Genomic DNA, 21447 nt, shown 5'->3' with positions numbered 1-21447 from the left:
CCTGCTAGCTCACCCTGCAGCAGCAAAACTCACATCCCTCCTACACTTTGCTATGGTGGAGTGCCAAGTGAAACTAACTGAGGTCTCACTGTGTCGCCACCTCTCTGCATCATCATGGAGACAAAGATAGAGAGCAATGATAACGTGATTCTAGAACTTAAATGTATTCACAAAATGATTATTTGATTTTAATCTTATTGTGAAAATAACATACCTAATATGAAAAGCTCTGAGTCACACAGAAGATACAATGTCTGTGTAAATGAAGCCTTTGACTTTAAAGCTGTTATGATCAATATTTTTATAATAATAATGAATCAAATGACTGTGTAATGTGAAAGAAATAGCAAAGAATTATCACCCGACTGCAAAGCTGTAGAGCTTTACGGAGCTTTATAGCATCTTTCAGCTCATTGTTTTGGTTTTCAGGCCCACAACTTTACTGTTTTGGTTCAGTCTGACAGCGTCATTTTTAGCTGTTTTCAGAGAAAAAGCTCTAAAAAGACTGCAGTCAGACAAATTTAGCAACTAGCTGGTGAACATAGTGGAAAATCTAGCAGCTAAAGAACCAGATATTTGCCTCCTCAGGAATTGGTGGAGAGCAAAAAGAGAGTAAATATTGGACTAACATTTACCAGGTGGCCAGAAACACAACTCCAAATAAATGCTAATGTTGCTCCAGGTCAATTGAATGTGTAAATAATCAACTGTTTGCTATCGCGTTTCCCATAACAACTTAAAATGTGATAATACTGAATGTCAGGGTCAGTGTATGTCAACAAGCAGATCTGGATTTGACCTGTACAAACTGGCCTTGTTCTGTCACATATAAGAATTTCAACTGACTCAAACAATGCAGCAGTCCTCTTTTGGTTAGATTTTAGCTGCATTTGATACAATCGATCATGGCATTTTAATCAATTGACTTGAGAAATGGGTGGGTCTGTCTGGCTCAGTGCTTGACTGGTTTCGCTCATACCTGTCTGAAAGAAAAATATTTGTTAGTTTAGGCAACTTAATTAGTCACCATTATGTCAAATATCATTGTTATGCTGATGTTACACAACTTTACATCTCTGTTTTGACAGACAACCACAGTTCCTTAAATGTTTTTACCTGTCTCACTGACATTAACATTTGAATGAGTAAAATTTTCTAATGAGCAGAAAACAGAAATTGTACTCGTTGGTCCAAAAGCAGAACGGTAGAGACTTGAGTCAGTGCTGGCTAGTCTGTCCAAGCAAATCAAAACACATGTTAATGATCGATGCTGAAATGCTGAAACATGCTTTTATCACTAAGCTCATCTTAGAGCACTTTCTGTTTTGTTTTTCCTTTTCCCATAGTAAGGGTTACAGGTTCTAGTTAATATTTTGTCTCCATTTACAAAGATATCTTAAATGCAAGTTGCATTTCAGGCATCAGTCCACTGCAGTCCTCCTTAAAACACAAAGATGTGGTAAACTTGGAGGGATTTTCACAATCACTGAGGTTAACAAATGTGTCTACAAAGAATTGGTTTATTGCCTCGTACAACAAACAGATTTATGGCTCTGTAGTTTTTCTTTACAACGCACAAAAGGCCCAGCCATATTTTAACTTCTGCTCAGCTGAGTTTCTTCTGTGAACCAGTTGGTATGGTGGAGAGAATTTGTATGCTTGGATGAGCTTTTGGCCGTGTGGTGACATGTTGGGTGGGTGGTGCTTGTAGTGGTGTCACAGAACTACAAGTAAATGATGGCATCTGTGAATACATGAAGACAGTGGAACAATACAAATACAAACCATATAGTAGTGTGTTATTAGCTTTAATGCACCTGATTCCACATACAGGAAAATACAAACACAAGATGCTCACTTGTTCAGAAATGTGTTACAACTCCTCGTATCATGTTATAGTGATAACAGTGATAAACTACGACATGCATTCCAAGACGTTAAGAAATGAACAATTCAAATTAAAACCACTGACATATAGTAAATACAGCTCTAGTTTTGTGTTTAGTGTACCTGTGAGTGACAGATTGACAGATTTATGTTAAGTAATCCATTTAAGGTGCAAGTGCCATTGTGCCACTCTCTATTGAAAATATGCACAATCACTGTAATATAACTTCAAAACATTTAGATATGTGTGTGTGACGCCTGGGCAAATGAAAATGTGTCTGCAACACGGTAGCTATACATCAATGAGTAAAGTTATTTCTAATTCTGAATCCACACTAAACTGCAATGTGCAAGCAATATTACAACAAGTCTTTAAATACACTACAGCTAAAAGATAAATCCCAAAGGATAGAAAAATACATAGATAAAGCTACTTTATGTTTGTGTCTTCCCTGAAAATGTTCAGTCAAGCTGGTCTGCAATAAATTATGTATCCCTGACAGAACTGCAGGCATGAGACAGTTATTCACTCAGTATTATGAGAAGTTGATGAGACTCTTGAGGTAGGAAATCAATGTAAATAATGCAGGCACTCTCGATTTAGAGTACATGCTTTTTATTAAAAAAATCTCTCTCTCACCTATGGCTTTGAACCTGTGATCATTGGGTATGAAGTCTCATGCTCTGCTCAGTAAAACTAAAATATATGGGACTGATTCAGATGAAAATAACAAAATTTGGCACCATGGAACATTGTAACATGAGTTTAACATTTTGGGAAATACACATATTTGCTTCTCGCCGACAGTTATGTGAGAAGATTGATACCACTCTCATGTCTGTACAGTGATATGAAGCTGTAGCCAGCAGCTGGTTAGCTTAGCTTAGCATAAACACTAGAAACAGGGGGAAAAAGCTAGCTTGGCTCCGTACAGAAATTACTAAATTTGCCTACCAGCACCTATAAAGCTCCCTAATTAACATGTTATATCTTGTTTGGCAATCCATAAAAAAAGAGGTGTAAAAACAACAATTCACCATTTTACAGGGGGTTTTGTGCCGGACTATTTCTTGGCTAGAACCAGTTGCCAAGCAACCAGCAGAGACTTCAAGAAGCCACTTGTGAATAAGCATATTTCCCAAAATGTCGAACTATTCCTTAAACGTCACACAAATGAAGCAGTGTACCTTTCAAAATCAAGGCTTTCAGAGGAAGTTGAGTTTGTCTGAGGTATAAACATCACAGTAAGTTGAGTCTGAACTGAGTGGGGGGGCAGAGGGAAAGGTCATCCCCTTCAGTTTAAACCGCAGCTCCAGGTCAGAGTGGACAGGAACAGTTGGAGTGTCTGCCTGTTCTGCTAGAGGTGAAACCTGGACAGAAAAAGACAGACATGTAAGCTTTTTATCTTTAGCCAACACGAATGAGACGAAATGGACCTTTTGGTAAGCTTGTTTTATCAACAGTTAACGCCGTGTACATGCTAGACACAATACCATGGTTTCACATTATTCCAGTGATTGTCAGGCGGTGATAGCGCGCAGAGAAACATAGCAATGTGCCAACAAAGGCAGGGAAGACTGCTAGCTAGTAAACATGGATGGAAACAATGCAGGTTTTGCAAAAATGTTTTTTGAGGAAGGAAATGCACCCAACATGACGGCACCTTTAACGTGGAGAAACACTGACCAGCACAAACAACACACTGGAGAGCTACTAAGAAATCAATTTGGTCTGTGAATAGATGTTGAAAAATACTATTGCACTTTTATTTATTAAGTGTGTGTGCGTGTGCTCAGACTGATATGGGCAGCAGATCATACCTCAGAATAAGCTGGAGGCACATTCACAGTAGGAGGATTGTGTATCTGCAGAGTGAAGAGACACATAACATATTAGTAGTGGAGAGGGAAGAGAATAAGTTCTCTCTGTGAAACGCAACACACACTCACCAGCAGGCCAGTCGGAGTATAAGAAGGCTGAGTGGGGTCGTGTGTCCCAGAGGGCTGACTGAGGTGGGGTCGCCTCGGTCCGACAGGCTCATTGTCAAACTGCAGTTTGAAGTAAACAGAAACACAATGGGTACACATGATTTCAACATCAGGATTTTTAACTTTACACTACTGTACACACACAACAAAAAGTGCCAGGTCGCTTTAATGCAGCAGCCTCAGATCTGTCTTCAGATCCTCAGATCTTTTTGGAGGAGCTCTTCCCACAGCAGCAGCACCTCACGCAACAACAGCAGGAAAGTGCACCAACGCCAATATCAAGGTAAGATGAATCATAATGTTGTGCTGAAACAATGAGTTGATTAGCTGACAGAAAATATACTGCCAACAATTTGAGGATATCCTGCTTTTCTCTGATTTGTATCACTGTAAATCTATCTTGGACATAAAAAAGATTTGGGAACTTGTGATGGTAATTTTATGACAATTATAAAAAAAAAAGATAATATTTTTTAAAAGATTGATGGATGAGCCACATAATATTGATAATGGAAATAATCATTAGTTGCAGACCTATTGTTACGGACAGAAATGGCCGGAGACACAAGGCAGGTATGATAGAGTTTATTGAAACACAAGTACGTAGATATGGAATGGAAGGAAGTATACAGTCTTTTGAATAGAGGTGGCGGAGCACTGAGGATAAAGTCCACACGGGTCAGGAGACTGGAGAAAACACTCACGGCTGACAAGAGACACAAGGGACCAGGAGCTGAAGAGAATCACACGGAGGACAGGAGCAAGTAGGAGCCGGAGAAGAGGCACTGGGTACTGGTGGTATGTGGTAGAATCCGTTCAGGGAGATTGAGTCCAAAGTGTTAACCGAATCAGGGGAACTAGCGTTCTGTCCTGTGGCATTAACAAGACCGGACCCTGACTGTGGTGAGGAGCTGGGTTATATAGGAGAGTGGAGTGCTAATTGATTGCAGGTGTGAGATAGGTGACAGGTGATTTGTATTAGTACTCTGGTGAGGGAGTGCAGAGTGCAGGGGAGTGACTGGAGAGAACATGACAGACTGTGACACCTATTGCCATGTTGTAGATTATAATAAATAGATACAGTGTGTGTAAGAGAAAAGGAAAGTTTCAAAAACACTGCTAATGTGTCAGACATTAGGTTTTAGGACTGAGTGGTCTCTGTTTGGTTGAGAAAATGGTACAACAACAAACAAAAGAATCTAAAAATAAGGCATTTTATGACAAGGTGATAATCAATAACAAAGTCATCTGACACTTATTATAAAACACAAAGGTTACTTATGCTCTGTTTCCAGTAACACCACAAAAGCTTTGTCACCATTCTGATCTCTGACCTCGAAGCATCTTGGTTCTTGGTGTAAGTTTTGCTGGTTTTGTCTTTCACAAAGCATGGCAGCTGTGATCAGATTAAAAGAATAGTCCAACATTTTGGGAAATACGCTTATTCGCTTTCTTGCCAATAGATAGATGGGAAGATTGATACCACTCTCACATCTGTGCAGTCAATATAAAGCTACTGCTAGCAGATGGTTAGCTTAGTTTAGCACAAAAACTGGAACAGCTAACCTGGCTGTGTCCAAAGGTAACAAGTTCCAACTACGAGCACCTAGTCGGGCACATAACTCCCCCTAAAAAATGCAACTTTACACTTTGGTTTTATTAAGGATTCAAAAATCAAGCTACAATGCATTAATTAGTGAGTTTTGGCAGGGCTGGTAAGCTGATTTTGTTACCAGTGGACAGGCAAGCTGTTTCCCCGTTTCCAGTCTTTGTGCTAAGCTAAGCTAACCATCTCCTGTATCTTCATATTCACCGTATAGATATGAGAGTGGTATCAATCTTTTCATCTAATTCTCAACAAGAAAGCAAATATCTGAATTTCCCAAAATGTGGAATTGTTCCTTTACAATGGATTTCAATGATAAGTTTTCATCCATATGCTCATGTCCTCTAAACATATCTCCAAAATATGACTACTACACTCCTTTCATCTTGTGCGTGTTGGTTTGGTTTGCACACATTATGGCATCCACATCATGTTCCTCCATTGGTCCTTTTACTGTAGAAATCTCTGAGTGATGCAGCTGGGAGCCAGTCAGTAAACTCCAATGATTTTAGACCAAAAGCTGAAGCAGAGGCTGGTTCGTCAGACTGGTCAATGAGTGAGCGAGCATATGGATGAACAGGGGAGAAGTGGATTATGCTGCACTAGTGATTTCTAACTACTTTCTGATGCTTTTCGACTGTAACGGGGTGAATCCAAGCTGACCACAGCCGCTGTACTCTACGAAGGATAAAACTACATACATTTGGGGTTTAAGTAACTTAGCAAGTTATTTGAAATAAGTTAAGAAATTGATTCTGAAGTATTTACTGTAATTCAGTTATAAAACTTGAAATTGTTGAGTCATAAAAAGTTGATACAAAGTTAAGTATTGACACTAACACAAATAAAACTCTCAGCTGACAATCAGTTCATACTATGATGAGTCCAAAGAAAATTAAATCTTCTTTTTAGCTTGACCGTCATGCATTTTTGAGTCTTGAGTTTTGATGAACCCAGTAATATTTTGACCCATAAGGCCATGTAACCAGAAAAAAACAAGTGACACTGACATTTTCGGCTGATGTTCTAGTGTAATTTGGCCTACAGTCAGTCAAAACCAAATTACCAAGAAAAGAGTGTGACTTGAGTAAAAGTAGCAATACTGCAACACAAAAATACTTTGTTACAAGTAAAAGCTCTGCATTCAAAATTCTGCTTGCATAAAAGTACACAAGTATTTTTAGCTAAATGCACTTAAAGTATTAAAAGTAAAAGTACTCATTATGTAAAATGACCCCTTTCAGAGTGTTAAATTATGGAGCCCTCAATGTCCCAAATGTTGACATTATAACTTGTGTGTACAAATTATTATCTTGTGCAACATAATAATAAATACAATAAGACTTCAGGGGCTCTCCTGTTAGTTTAGTTGTAGGACAAGTTACACATCAGTGTGCGAATGAAGTGAGTTGATCATGTGTTTTATAAAATCTAGTAATCAAGCATAGTGATGTAAAAAGCACAATATTTTCACCTGAAATTTAACTTAGTCGAGTAGGAGTGTAAAGTAGCATAAACTGGAAGTACTCTAGCACAAAATTGTTCCATCACTGACTGTAGATATAATGTCACTTCCTTACTGCTGAGTCTTTATATTTAGGGAAATAATTTTACACCCATACAAACACATGCGCAATGTTACGACAGGAGCTAAACAATGCATTGGATTGCTAAAGTTACAGAGATAATGTAGCAATTTAAAACATTTGTAGATTTTTTTTGAATATTTAAATTGTTTTGCCATCAAATCATATGAAACTTTTTTTCTTTTTCCGTTATTAATGGCGTTTACGGTCGCGAACCAGTTTGCTCTGGGCAGCGTTCAGGTACTGTCGGAAATTACTATTGTGAACTGGCCGAAATGACCCCATCCGTTACTCGGTTACATCCCTGCGCAAACCTTAAGGGAATACATCCATGGGGAAAAGTTAAAAGGTTTTTTGAACCAACAGACAGACCGGCATCTCCATCCTGCAGCTAGAAGTAGCTCCTGACCGTCCGAGATAGGAGAAACAACTCAAAAACGGTCCACGTAGTGATAAGCTGACGATCCCCACGTTTTTGTTGTAAGAGAACTTCCCAAAGCATGAAGGTTACAACTAGCTGAGAAGTTAGAGGTAGGGCAGTACTCACAATCAGTCAGCTGCTGCATGTTAAGCTTTTTAAAAAATGTCACTATGCTGTGTGTGTTTTATCAGCATCAGTTGCTGAAGGAGACAATTTGTTGGTCTATTTGATCTCTCCGTGCACTCTCTCTCTCAATTGTGTTTTCAGTTTCAAATACAGATTTATGTACTGGCATGAGTGCTGCCGAAGCTGGTTGTAGAAGGTTTACAATGTAAGTCCCATTGTTTGACTGGTTTGGTGTTTTTAGGTTTATTTTAGTTCTCGTTTTTGGAAAAACAGAAACAATTAACCAGCAATATAAGAACATACAAACAGTGTATAGGACTTCCACAGGTGAGTATCAGTTAAAATGGTTACTATAGCCTTCGTGACCTCATTCAAGATTTTAAGAGTAATATCCCAAATAGCATATATTGATACAGTCCCCATAAATATGTATCTTAACTTTTATAATGTTTAATTAATAATTGATTATATTAATAATGAATTAATAATGAACAATAAAATAATGATTAAGCTTTTCTCTTGCATGCTACAATATACTGAAGCATATATAATGTTAGATATAATGTATGTTGAGTGCTTTTCATCAAGACCAGGTAAAACTGTGATGATTGATGTGATGCAGCCTTGACATGTCTTCTTTGGAGGCCTGCTATTGGCTGATTCAGTGCTTGAGGAAGGGCACTGTGGGTAGACATGATTGTAGTCCTTATCTTTCTACACTGAGGCGCCACTGCAGTCAGCACTTAAAGGAGCAGTGTGTAGGATTTAGTGGCATCTAGCATTGAAATTGCAGATTGCAACCATTTGAATGCTGCTCGCCTCACCCTCCCCTTCCAAGTGTGTAGGAGAATCTACGATGGCCGCGAAAGTCATAAAAAACGCGAAAGGCCCAATCTAGAGCCAGTGTTGATTTGTTGTGTTCTGGGTTACTGTAGAAACATGGCGGTGCAACATGGCGACCTCCGTGGTAGGGGACCCACTCCCTATGTAGATAAAAACGGCTTATTCTAACGTAATGAAAACAAAACTATTCTTATTTTCAGGTGACTATACACTAATGAAAACATACTTATAAACATTATATTCCAGTTCTGCAAATAGCTCCTCCTAAATGTTACACACTGCACCTTTAAGAATCACACCTAAACTTTGTAAAAAGTTATTTTTAGCTTATTTTTTACAAAGCTTTAAGTCCTACTCTCCACTAAGTTCAAGTTTAGGACCATTCTTACAACCATTTCTTAGCAGATTTATACAGTACATACCAACCCCTGGGCTATATTTACAAAACAGCCAACAGCTACTGGTGAACTCTGGGGCCCCCATGTTCAAAAAAAAAAAAAAAAAAAAACGCAACAAAAGTGCCCTCTTGGATGCCCAGTGTGCAAAATAAACATGATAAAGTGCCCACTGCCTACATGCCGTGCCTCTAAATGGTTAAATGTGTTTTTATTACAGAGGTTTAGAGGTTATACTTTAAATCTGAGTCACATAGTAAAACAATTTCAGTCTTCACCAGGGTTTGGAACTGTTTCATGAATGCATCACAACTTTCTCCGCACTGTAATCCCACGGCATGCAGCTGGTACCCTTTTTATTTTTAGCACAAATACAGAAATCGTTCATGGAAAATAACAAACATTGTTCTAACTTTGGAAGTAAACAGTATTTTCACATAGAACCCATTTCTCAGAGAAAGAGGCAGATTGTGAAAATAGGTTTTCAGGGCCTTTAACCAACATGTATTTAGTTACATAGAACATTAATTTCTCCACCATAAATAAGTTGCACTTGTAAACTTATGTATGCAACAATGATGTAACACTGGGAACGGAGCCCCTTCTTACTTTTATTTTTGATACTTAAGCCAATTTTATTGCAGACACCTTCATCATGTGCAGAATGTTTTTGAATTTAAATGCAGTTTTTTTTATTATTATTGTGTTGTCAATACTTTTTCTTAATTACCTTTATATATGTTTCTATTGTTATACTTAGCTGTTGATGTTGATGCAAAGATTGTGGTTCAGATTTCATTTGATACTACATTACATTAATTTAGTAAATGCTTAGAGCAGCTTCCCCTCTGAGACGGGATTCAGCATCTTGCTCATGGACACTTCGAAAGGTGGACGGGAAGAGGCAGGAATCAAACCACCAGCTAATACGATTAATGGCTTAACTTCACTACCACCTGGGGAACAGCTGCCCTCATGCTGGATACTACTGCATATGTTAATTCTTTTTAAACCCAGACCTTAATAAATTATTAAATTATTTTCTGTAATTTCCACTCTTGAATCAACAGCTATTGTCGATCGTCTATTAGTTGTCAAGATATCTCAGTCTGGACCAAAGTGGTGGACCGACAGACAGACATTGCCTTCCCTAGAAATGTAGCAAAACAGATAAAGCTATGAAGATGACAAAATGCTGGTATGAGTCTCGTGGAGGCTTTAATACGGCTACATGTTTCAGCCCAGGGGCACCTGGCTCATAGCAGAATTGGTGCAAATGTGCATTTGCCTGAGGCACAATTGACCTTAACAGCAGGCATTTGACTTGTCATAGCAGGAAAAGCACAGGCGTTACGTCTGTTCTAAGTGTCCCAATAAGTCGTGACAGTGTGACAGTGAGCCAGCACAGAGGATACCAGGACCCTGAATCTGAAGCAGCTAAATGGAACTCAGCCACCATTAATTTGATTATTTACACCTGATATTTGTACTACGACATGTCAAAATGTCTTCCATTAAAAAGGCCTGTTGACTGATTTATGATACAAACTCAGTATCACATGCTGGGGTATCCCAGTAATTCAGTTCTACTCTGTTTGCACATCTGTCAAATTAGTGACCAAAAATCTTTTCACCTTTAAGTCACTTTCAACAAAAAGCTGAACAGCAGCCACATTATATTCTACATGAGAATTAAACATATTATCTAATAAGTGCATGAATAAAAAGGTCAAATACGTCAAGTAAATATATGGATAAAATTCATCAAGAAACAAACTTAAATGCATAAAGAAAAAGCTATTAAAAACATAAAGGAAGTTTAGCATCTGTAAATGTAAGTTTCATTAAATTTGACTGAATTCATTCAATTTAATTAAATTAATGCCTAATGTTTTTCTGCTCTTTAATAAGCTGCAGCACAATCAGGGGAAAACAGCTAAATATGTAATGTAGGTTTTCCTGGGACTACAGACTGTGCTGTCACAAACCGGCTCAGGGACTGTGAGTAGTAGGGAGTCCACGCAAGAGACTTACAACAAGAGTAATTTATTAAACTAAAGTTAACACAAATCATAAGACAGACCAAAAGACAATGCCACAGGGTGGATACTGCTGTAATAAGGGAGAGACAGAGTAAACACATGGGCCAGCTTTTGCAGCCCAAGGCGGGCTTAATCAGCTGACAACTCTCCCATGCCAGCCAATTGCCTTCTGAGGTTGCCAGGAGAGCCTTCAAGGCGGTGGGCGGGGCGTCACACCCCCTTTAAGAAGAATGTTCCACTTTGACATCTGAAAACACAATATGAAGTTAATATATCGTAACTAAATCCAGGACAATATAAAAATGAGAAATGTTTCGTGTCTTCACACAAACGTGTATGTCATGGTGCTGGCTTTGTTTTTGGCTATTTTCTGTTTTATTTTGAAATATTATCCTTCCCTCGTGTGTCTTAGTTTTGCTTCCTGTCTTTGATTGTTGTGATTGTATTCACCTGTGTCAATTGGCTTCAACTGTGTCTCATTGTCTCCCCTACCTGAGTGTATTTAAGTCTGTCAGATCGTCTTTGTACGTGTGTTGAGCTTCCTGCCCCTAGTGTTCTGTGTTTCTTGGATTTATGCTCTATCTGGTGTATGTTCGTTTATAGGATTTTGGTTGGCTGCCTGTTGAACTTGTTTGCCTTTTTGACTGCTTACCTGGTTGCCTGCCTGTAACCCTTGTTCTTTTCATTAACACTGTAGAACTGAACCTCCTGTCTGCCTTTGGGTCCTTTCCCTGTTTCCCAGCTTGACACATCATCGTGACAATGTAGCCTGTCACAAATGCCCCCATTACACTAGAATGGCACAACATACTACCATGACCACAATGACCCAAACCTCCCAACCACCTTACCAGCTCCGGTTCTCCCACCCAGCAACCTTGGATCCTAAAGAGCAATTTAAAGGGTGAGAAAACCCACCAGCAAGAGAATCTGCAAGAAAATGGTTCGTCATGACAAACCTAGTGGCAATCTACTTGACATTTTTGTATGATCAACAGCCAAAGGATACAATGACAAACACTAGCGCCCTCAAAGTTTCTTTACAGGAACACAGGAAAATGAGTAATATAGAATAGCAAGGACATGAGATTCAAACCCTGACCCATCATAATGATCTCCAGGACGAACACCAGAAACCAAACTAGAGTAGCATAGAGGAACTTTAAAGGTTGCTCTAAAATAAAGGCTCACAAGACTTAACACACAAAACTAAAGCATGAGCTAAAGCACTTACTACCAAAGCTGCTTGACCAAGTTGAAAACATTTTTAAAAATTAATTTTAAAAAAGTGACATCCTCACTACCTTTTTTAAGTTCCTCACCTACCAGACCAAATTTTATCACAATCCTAGCCAGCTTGAGACATGCCATGCTCAAACCAAGTTATCACATAAGACCAGACAAAGGACACGTATTTTACAATACTAGCCTAAACCTCAAGTCAAACATGAATGCATGTAGTGGACATGTACAATGTCAAAATAGAGATGGCCACAACAGAGCCCATGCTCCCCAGCTCATAACTAAATCCATTCACTGACTAGTCTCAGCCGTAGTCTTCGGACAGATACTGGTGGTGGGTACTTATCCACTGGTTCCACCAGAACCAAAAGGCAACCAGAAAACCAGCAACCCTCTGGAAACCAGGGAAATGCTCCCAAGACATTGTCTTCTCCCACGTTCTCTGCCATACTAAAGTGAAAACAACAAACCGGTTGGTCTCCTGTTGAAATCAACCACTTAAAAAAATCACTCTTTGGTTGAACTGCTCATAATTATGCCAAACGTAATGCCATAACTTGGGATTGATGACATTACTTAATTTTAAGGGGCCAAAAAGGTTGGGAACCACTAGTCTATGGTATATAGCATAATAGGCCTACAGTCAGCCTGCAGGTAAATGAAAAACACTTACTGTATATCGCTCTGGGATACTGCTTATTTCGTAGACATTTGTGTGAGCTATACCTTTTTCTTTTTGGTGACAATGCACTTCATTCATGTTCCCACTGTTTGCACATTTATATTGATTAGGTATATCATTAGTGAAACACATGTATGCAGTGCCTGTTTTAATAATAGAACAGGCACTGCAAAAGTTTTATTTATTCAACAGAGGCAGTTTAATGTGATATCTGCTGGAAACTAATGAGAAAGGCCATACAGTAAAGATAAAATATAAATAATTTTTACAGGAAGGCTCATCTCAGCTCATTTGTTATGCACACTTGAGTTGTTTTCAGTAATTTACACTGAAATAGAAGAATACAATCATCCCTATTTTGTTCACTTAAGCAAAATTGTGTGTATGGACAAACCAAAGTAAATTGCAAAGCTGTCTCACTGGGATATGTTTCACAGATCAATCAAGATGCTGCACATGAATGTTCTGTGTGCAGTTCACAGACATCAGGTCACATGATTCAGACTGAAATGTTATATTTTCAGTGTTTCTCTGCCCTTTGGAGGGTTGTAAAATTGAAAGTTAAAGTTTTGCAGGTCTTTGTTGTTTTTGAGCTGTAAATAAATAATGTGAAATTAGAAATTCACAGTTTCAGCAATGATCCTGACTATCACTCTGTTCTGTGTGTGCTCAGATCCTTTAGTTAAGTAAAAGTAGCCTAATAGGCTACTGTAATATAAAAAATAGTCTATTACAAGTAAGTCCTGCATTGAAAATGTCACTTAAGTGAAAGTATGAGTATTATTAGCTAAATGTAGCCTACTTTAATGTAAAAGTGCTCATAATGCTGGAAATGTGCCTCTTAGTGTTATACTTTTATAACTTATATTATTTGATTATTATCCGTGACGCATTAACGTGTACGTAGCATTTTGTTGTTGGTCGAGATGGTGCTAATTTTAACTACAGTTTGGTAGTTTCATCTTTATCCCACTCCCACTGTAACTGCACTCTCTTGCGCTAATAGCGTGATTATACCCGGGAAGTGGCAAACAGAACGCAACTCCTCTTGCGTAGGAGCTGCTGAGAATACAGCCTATCATCGCCCTAAATAAAAGAAGGGGACCAATGCCCATGCGCGCTCTGCAGAGGACGTTGTTATCCTCTTATCCCCATTCACATAAACATTCATAAATATCCATCGGTGGATCTCTTCACACATCCTGCAGGTGAGTTCAGACTAGATGCGTCACAGACTATGTGATCATTTGTATATTATCAATAAGTGACAGCCTGATGATCCGCTCTATCGCTGTAAATGTTGCTCATCGCCTGGGAAACATGTTGGACATCTGAGTGGACATGATTTCAGACAGCAGACAGGGCGTCATGGATCAGGCTGTGACTATATTGACTCGTTTTGGATGTAGCCTACGTAGTATGCACCGCTCTGCAGAAACATCACCACTTTGTATTTGAGCTCCCCCTTGTGTGGCTTGTTGATTGATGATCGTATGTCCCGCGGCTCGCAGGCTTGTTTTCGGAGGAGGGTGAGGTGAATGACAATCTCGTGTGCATCTTTGTCCACTGTTTGTAGATTAAACAATCTGGTCTGTCTTCACAGGAGAAGATGTCCGCCTCTGTCCTACTCACTGCCCTTTTTACCCTTCCTCTTGCTGTGGGTAAGTTCTTGAATATCATTTTGACACGTATCATAAAACACACTTTGTTTTTTATACATTGTTAATTAATCCTTTTATACATTGTTAATTAATCCTTTACTAATGCTTTATATATCAGGTATAAGCCACTCCTAAGAAAAACAATTGGGTTGCCAGGTTGTGAAAATCCCTTTGACTTGTGTTTTTGTTTTTGTATGTGGTAATAATGTAGTTGTTAATAAACCAATACTCATTTGGTTTCTCTATTTTTGATAAGACATACAGTTTTCATATACAAATGTTAATAAAGTCACAGATTTCTCACTTTCTAAGAAGTGTCCATTTGAGGGTCTGTATTTCCTAAAAATAAGGTCAGGAAAAAAAGTGGCACACAATATATATATATATATATATAAATATATATACGTATATATACGTATATATACACATGCATAAAAGCTTTCTTATGAAAGAATGTTTTAAGATACAGCCTATCTAATCTCAATGGGCAGAGTATTGCTAAGTCTAGGGGCTCAAACTGCAAAAGCCCGTCAGCCGAGACCTGCACAAGCAGAGTCCGATCCACTGATCTAAGGGGACACACAGTCACACAAGGAGTCATGATGTATATCACCATGATATAACTTGGATCAAGGCCATTTAGTGCTTTCAAAGTGATAAGTAGAATTTTAAAATCAATGCAAAATTGAACAGGAAGCCAGTGTAAATTTAGCCTGGGAACCAGACGAATCTGCCAAGCTCATGATTGATTGGCTCTGGCAGGTACTAGTGATGTGCAAGTCATAAGTAAACTCTTTTTACTGACCCGGGAGTCACAAGTCCTCATCTCCACTAACTCGTTCACTGACTCGCCCCTCCTACCTGCTACTAGCTAGTGTGAAGTAGGGTTGGGCGATACCACAAAATTTGTTTTCCATCAATACGAAGTAATACAGGGCCAGAATCACTGATATTGATACCGATACCAATACTTTTTATTATTAAAAGTGGCTTATATACTTTTAGGTATACATATTTCAGGTTTGAGGTACATTATTTTTTTCAATTCCATTAAAATAATTAATTTAGACAACAAGTTTCAATGGGCTGAATGTATTAGGCTAATTGAATGTCTGAATATAGTCTGCCATATTTTATTAATAAGTCTGCTAAAGACAGCTAATGATGACCTATTGCAGTCTGAAAATGTGGCAACTATTTTCTTGCTGTCTGTGGATTATCTTGAGTAACCAGGTCACGATTTCTGAAAAGAGCTGTTCAGTTTTTTTATGGCACTTTAAGCACCCTAAGCCGAGTGCCATAATGTCTCATTATATTAAAAAATGCAGACATCTCTACGGCCGATATCTCCAAAACTCACACCAAATGGACCAATTTAGATGGATAAATAGCACTACAGGTAAGAGGAAAAATAACTATTTTTGATTTTTGGGTGAACTGTCCCTTTAAGAGATCTGCATCAGAAATTATACCAAGACTACGAAAAGTAAACCTAACATTTTTTGCCAGGTAGCCTATAGCTTGCCATTAAAAAAGGCTGGTACATTTTTCTTTTCACGCTGGAATGTTTCCTGGCAAAAATAATAAGTTTGAACTGGAACTGGAAAGAGCGCAAACCATCCTGCTTTGCGATAAGTAACTGGTTGCAGGACTATCTTGATCTGTTAAACATGGAGAGAGCAGCAGCCCTTCTTAAAGACTTTGATAAAGGCCTGAGCGGCCACTGGGTCATGTTTGTGTATGTGAGGTCTAAGCATTGTGCTGGAGAAGATTCATTATAATAATAGTGATTCTGCTCTCCCCACAGGTTGGGTCGTACTGGGTGAGTCAAATGCCACATTGCATGACATATGATTTCACCTACAAAACATATTCTCTGAAGAGGTTGCTGACTTTCTTTTCCACTTCGACAGGTGAAAGAGAAGAAGTCCAGAAGGTGTGTGCCGGGAAGGAATTTCATCTGCCCGTGTACTCGACATCCAGGATGGTGACATTTACACCAAACCCTGAGGGACCGAGGCGCATCCTGCTGGACAGAACCATTGTGAGTGGAAGTGTGTTGCTGCTTGTGTGTGTTTGTTTGTGCGTGTACAGATTTCCAAAACCTATTCACTGTACAACTACAGGTAAAGGACCCACGGTTCGAGTGGACCAGAGATAAGATGTTAGTCCTGAAAGAAGTGACTCATGATGATCAGGGACTTTACGCCATCAAACTGTCCTCTGGATTCACCTACGAGACTGTTCGTTTGACTGTTTCAGGTATGATACTTTCCTCTCTTTTAGAAATCCACCCCTCTTTTTTTCACAGTGCATCATCTTTTATTGGCTTGAAATTTATATAAAAATACTGCATTACAAGTAAAAGTCCTTTATTCAAAATCCTACTACAGTAAAAGTATTATCAGCAAAATGTACTAAAGTATAAAAAGTAAAAGGCCATGCCACAGAAAAATGGCCTAATTTTAACTACTATATGCAGTTAGGTAGTTTGTCCAGAAATATTGGATAATTTTACTGCTTTAGACCTTGAACAGTTATTTAAATGAAACCATCTGAGAAGTTTAGAGGGAAAATATCTCTTTGGTTGAGCTGCTAACAACTCATATTGAACATCTGAAATGTAACAAGGGGCACCAAATAGACACTGCTTTTTTGTAAATCAAAAATGTTGGGAACCACTGGTTTAACAGGTCATTTAAGCTTATCATATGTTTTTAGGCAAAGTCTTAATCTAAAAAGTAATTAGTAACTGTCAATGTAGTGGAGTAAAAGTACCCTCTGAAATGTAGTAAGTGAAATTATAAAGCAGCATAAAATTGAGTTTTAAGTATAGTACCTCAAAATAGTTTCCACTACTGCTGATCATTCTCTCTGCCTCTCTCTGATCCCTCACTCCTTCCTTCAGAATGCATTAAGTCCTACCACAGAAACTACGGGGATAACTTTGAGCACAGCATCCCTGAAAATGGCTCCCTACTGGAGTTTTCTCCCCAGGGTGCTCCACCTGAGGCCATGCCAGTTGTGCTATGGAATCGGACGGACCCCGAGACCAGCGATGCTGGCCGGGGGCGGCTGCTGCGGGGCGGGAAGGTCTGGGTGGCCGAGAGAGTGACGCAAGCAGACCAAGGCAACTACACTATGAGAGACGGCAAGGGGAAAGTCGTGTCCCGCAGCACCCTCACAGTCCGCGGTGAGCAGAGACAGTTTTAAGAAGCTGACTGATGACTTTCTTCAACTTTAGGATCCTGTCAACTGTAACATTTATATTTTTTCTTTTCCTTTCCATCTGACACCCTCCTATACCATCACATATCCTTCATTCTGCACTCCTCTCTTTGTGTTCATGATCCTGTATATGGAAGCAGGGCGCTCCTTCAATGTCACCCGCTTCACCAAGGAGTCTCTAAACCTGCCCCTCTTTCTTCCCGTCCCTCGTGCTCACCTCATTTTTACCCCCACCCGATACCCTGACGAATCCTCCCTGGGCCCTTTTGACCCCAAGCCCCCCCGTGGCCCTGTGCAGCTGATCCGCGAGGGCCATATAATGGACCATGACATGCGCTACAGGGGCCTCATCTCTCTGGGCAGGAACGGCACCATCAGTGAGGTTGTCATAACGAGGCTGACCTCAAGGCATGATGGGGTGTATGAAATTAGAGATGGGGATGGAAACCTGGTATCCTCCACCTTGTTGCAGGTGATCGGTGAGTGACAGCATGTGTTTAAATGTTTTTTTCTTCCTCACAGTCGCCATTCATTCTGATATTCGTCCCATCTCGGTGTCTCTGCTCTCTCCAGAAAAGGGAGGCAGATGGCGAGGACTTCTCAAGTCCATCACTGTCCCTTCTGGCATGTTTGTGTCATTGGCTGGTTTCATCCTGTTCATGAAGCGATACCCGAACTGCAGCCTCTCGCAGATCATCACTGGGCTCAGAGCAAACCGCACGCCACCAGCCAACCCTCCGAGGGTCAACATCCAGGTGAGGAAATCAGGAGAACCTGGTTAGTGGCCCTGCTGGCTGAGATAACTGTGCAGGTACGAGAATTCATGAATGAGGACTAGACTTTTAGCTTCTTGTCATTTTCTCAAAATAAATATTGCTCAGTTCAGTACTTAGTAGGTTTAGTAGTTATACGAAGGATTGTCACACTTTTTTTAACTTCTGTTTAATTTAATTTCAGCATCTTACACAGTGCAGTACTATTTCAATACAGTTTCACATTTTAACATTTCACTTTTTCTTTATCCAATTTCCAGCTGCTTTAGCATTTTTTCCGGTTATAAATACATTTAAAAAAATATAAGAAACCAAATGCATGCAGGTTGTATGAATACAGGTCGGGGGTAGAAGTAGTGTTGGTTATTAGATAATGTATGGCATGTGGGTAGTTTAAGGGAATACGGAACGGATTAAATAACCAGGGCCATTACAAGACTCTATCTCCTTATAAATCGAGGCTTTTGGAGCTTTACTGCATATGTGATTTAATCCATCATATAACGTTTCCACACTTTTTGAATCCATATGTTTTAAGACACATAATTGCAGCCATGGTGGGATATGTAACAAGTAAATTCTAGCCTTTCCCTCAAAGCTTTTTGGAATTAAATTGTATTCTTAATTTTTTTTTAAACACAAAAGCAACATACACATGAATCATAGGGACTAGGTTTTGCACTTATTTTACTGAATGCCTGTCCATTGAAAGTCCTTCATAAATGCACCTAAATGTGGATCAAGCCTTCTCTGGCTTTGTTTTTGCCAAAATGCTGAGGTTAATTAAAACAGACTAAAACATACAGAGCAGTGACAAATTAAAGAATAAACCTGAATAAATGAGTGGAGAAACACAGCAAATGCAGATCCCTCCATACAGGGTGCGAGGGGTCACTGAATGTTTTGATAAGTATAAAAAAGATGAGAATAATATGGTATGGCCTTGGCAGTCACCAGATCTCAACCCAGTTGAACACCTATGGGAGATTTTAGACTGATGTGTAAGACAAGACAACACTCTCCGCCACCATCATCAAAACCCCAAATATAGGAAATATTGTTTGAAAGAATACTGTTCATCCCTCCAGTAGAGATCCACACACTTGGGGAATCTATGACAAGGAGCATTGAAGCTGTTCTTGTGGCTCATGGTGGTCCATCTCCTTACTAAGTCACTGTTCCATGTGTCACCCATCTGTACGTCATATGATGTGATGTGATTGCAAAGTTTAGGTATTGCACCCAGCATAAAACCTTAAAAAACAAAGTATGTGAATTAGTTTCACTATAATAATGTATCAAATCAGTTGTGAAGTATTCTCTATGACTGTGTTACCAAACCAAGCGGCTGCGCTGAGTTTTATGTGTCTATATGTGTTTGTCTGTGCAGGACTACGGCCAGCCCAGCCCTCAGCCATCAGGTCTCTACAGTCACTCTCAGCAGCCTGGAACACCAAGAAAATGGACCCCAAGAGCCAGTCCTACTCATACTGTGCGGCTCATTAACTGAATTAAATGAGTTAGCAGGTTTTATCTATTTGCTTAAAATTGTTAAATAGCATTGTGTCTGTGTGCATATACCATATGTGCTTGTGTGCTGCCGTTTGTATTTCCAGGGTTACACTCCGGTTATGGTAGGAACTCCGAGAACTCAGAACCAGGAAGCACACAGAATGGCAGCTGGGAGCTCCCCTAGTCATAATTCAACTACTGAGGTAATACTACACTCCAGCTGTGACTCTTTGTATGTCACAGACTAAAATATTTTCTTAAATACGTCTTCATTCCTTTCTAGCGGGACACATCTAATGAGGAAGAGAAAGGGATTTCCTTTTCGGTGCCCGGGGCTTCAGACTGCCTCCACTCCTCTGGGGACTGTGTTCAATTCCAGATCAAGAAAGAAAAGTGGAGCAAATCACAAGAATACTTTTCCACACTGCCACTAGACACGGACACCTCTGAATCCTGCAGTGTTTACACTTCGGAGAAACTGAACTTCTTATAAAACTTTGAGAATTGGAGCTAAAAATATTGGAAGAAGAAATGTAAGGCAAGGAGAAACCCCAGTATACGTTTCTCAGGTGGATTGAAGCTGTTGTGGAAAAGAAAGACCTCACCTGTGCCTTTTGCCTAGTTTTAATGGTTTGGTATCAATACTGCATGCCATTTTTTCATGTCATTTTTCTGAAGCATGAGTTGAGCATTAGCCTTCCTGTCTCATATTACATATTTCTTGAAACTGTTGATGGTGCTCCTGAAAGCTCCTGCTGTTACCTACCTCCAGTCCCTCAGGACCAATATTATCTGCACTGTATTTGCCGAGTGTTGGTACGTGTATGTTTGTGATAGTAATGTAATCTCTAGGACTACATAGAAATTAGACTGGTGATACGAAAGTTTGAAAAAGGGAATTTTTAAGTACTGTACAGTAATAGTGAGTTAGATGACGTGTCCATCCATTAACCATTCCTAACTGCAACAACAATTAATTATGTCTGTCCTGCAGTTCAGTGGTTTTTGCAATGAAATAGTATATTTACCCTTGAGGTAATTGTAGTAATAGTTATGTTAAATGTAACATGTTCCACCAAATATTGCAATAGCCTATTAATCTGTAAACTTTGTGTACAGTATATCTTATCACCAAATCTTTCTAGTGACAAAAGAGGTTGGACTGCTGCTTCTGATATTTTTAGATCAAAATGTCATCTCTCAAACAATAAAATGTATCTTTAACACATTTGAGATGGCTGTCTCCAATATAGTGTATGTTTGGCTGTAACTAACAATTATTTTCATTATTGATTAATCTGTGGATTTGTTTAATTATTAATATTTGAATATAAAATGTCAGGGAAATGACCATCACAAGTTCCCAAAGCTCAAGGTAACATATTAAAATTGCTTATTTGTTCGCATGACAGTCCAAAACCCCTTAGATATTCTATTTATTTTAACTGAAGAAA

General features: G+C 39.2%; 1 protein-coding gene and 1 long non-coding RNA gene across 5 annotated transcripts; one reads left to right on the top strand and one right to left on the bottom strand.

The window, feature by feature from the left end:
• Positions 1–584: 584 nt before the first annotated feature.
• On the bottom strand, positions 585–7697 carry LOC122880347. Of its 3 annotated transcripts, none has more exons than XR_006378903.1 (4): positions 7616–7697; positions 3838–3936; positions 3709–3753; positions 585–3258 (listed from the first exon to the last, which is right to left on the bottom strand). It is a non-coding gene; the product is annotated as an uncharacterized LOC122880347 (long non-coding RNA). The 3 variants fall into 3 exon arrangements; XR_006378902.1 differs by lacking the exon at positions 7616–7697 and adding an exon at positions 4581–5064; XR_006378904.1 differs by lacking the exon at positions 7616–7697 and adding an exon at positions 4019–4143.
• A 6198-nt stretch (positions 7698–13895) lies between these two features.
• On the top strand, positions 13896–21226 carry LOC122880337. 2 transcript variants are annotated; one of them, XM_044205365.1, is made up of 11 exons: positions 13897–14027; positions 14423–14480; positions 16288–16302; positions 16394–16524; positions 16607–16742; positions 17389–17673; positions 17849–18187; positions 18282–18463; positions 19872–19973; positions 20098–20196; positions 20277–21226. In XM_044205365.1, the coding sequence occupies exons 2-11, from the start codon at positions 14429–14431 to the stop codon at positions 20484–20486; spliced, it is 1551 nt and encodes a 516-aa protein (XP_044061300.1). In that variant the 5' UTR covers positions 13897–14027; positions 14423–14428; the 3' UTR covers positions 20487–21226. The 2 variants fall into 2 exon arrangements, with proteins under 2 accessions (XP_044061301.1, XP_044061300.1); XM_044205366.1 differs by lacking the exon at positions 20277–21226 and having other exon boundaries at positions 13896–14027; positions 19872–20000; positions 20098–20146.
• Positions 21227–21447: the final 221 nt, after the last annotated feature.

The sequence above is a fragment of the Siniperca chuatsi genome, linkage group LG8 (assembly GCF_020085105.1).
Source record: "Siniperca chuatsi isolate FFG_IHB_CAS linkage group LG8, ASM2008510v1, whole genome shotgun sequence".
Classification (NCBI taxonomy): Eukaryota; Metazoa; Chordata; class Actinopteri; order Centrarchiformes; family Sinipercidae; genus Siniperca; species Siniperca chuatsi.
This window is presented reverse-complemented; position numbering and strand designations above follow the sequence as displayed.

Bases quoted from the DNA above. Each gene is read 5' to 3' on its own strand.
- LOC122880337 (XM_044205365.1), top strand. From the start codon at position 14,429: ATGTCCGCCTCTGTCCTACTCACTGCCCTTTTTACCCTTCCTCTTGCT. The intron at 17,674-17,848 runs GTGAGCAGAGAC...ATATGGAAGCAG, and splicing joins CAGCACCCTCACAGTCCGCG to GGCGCTCCTTCAATGTCACC. The intron at 19,974-20,097 runs GTGCGGCTCATT...TTGTATTTCCAG, and splicing joins GAGCCAGTCCTACTCATACT to GGTTACACTCCGGTTATGGT.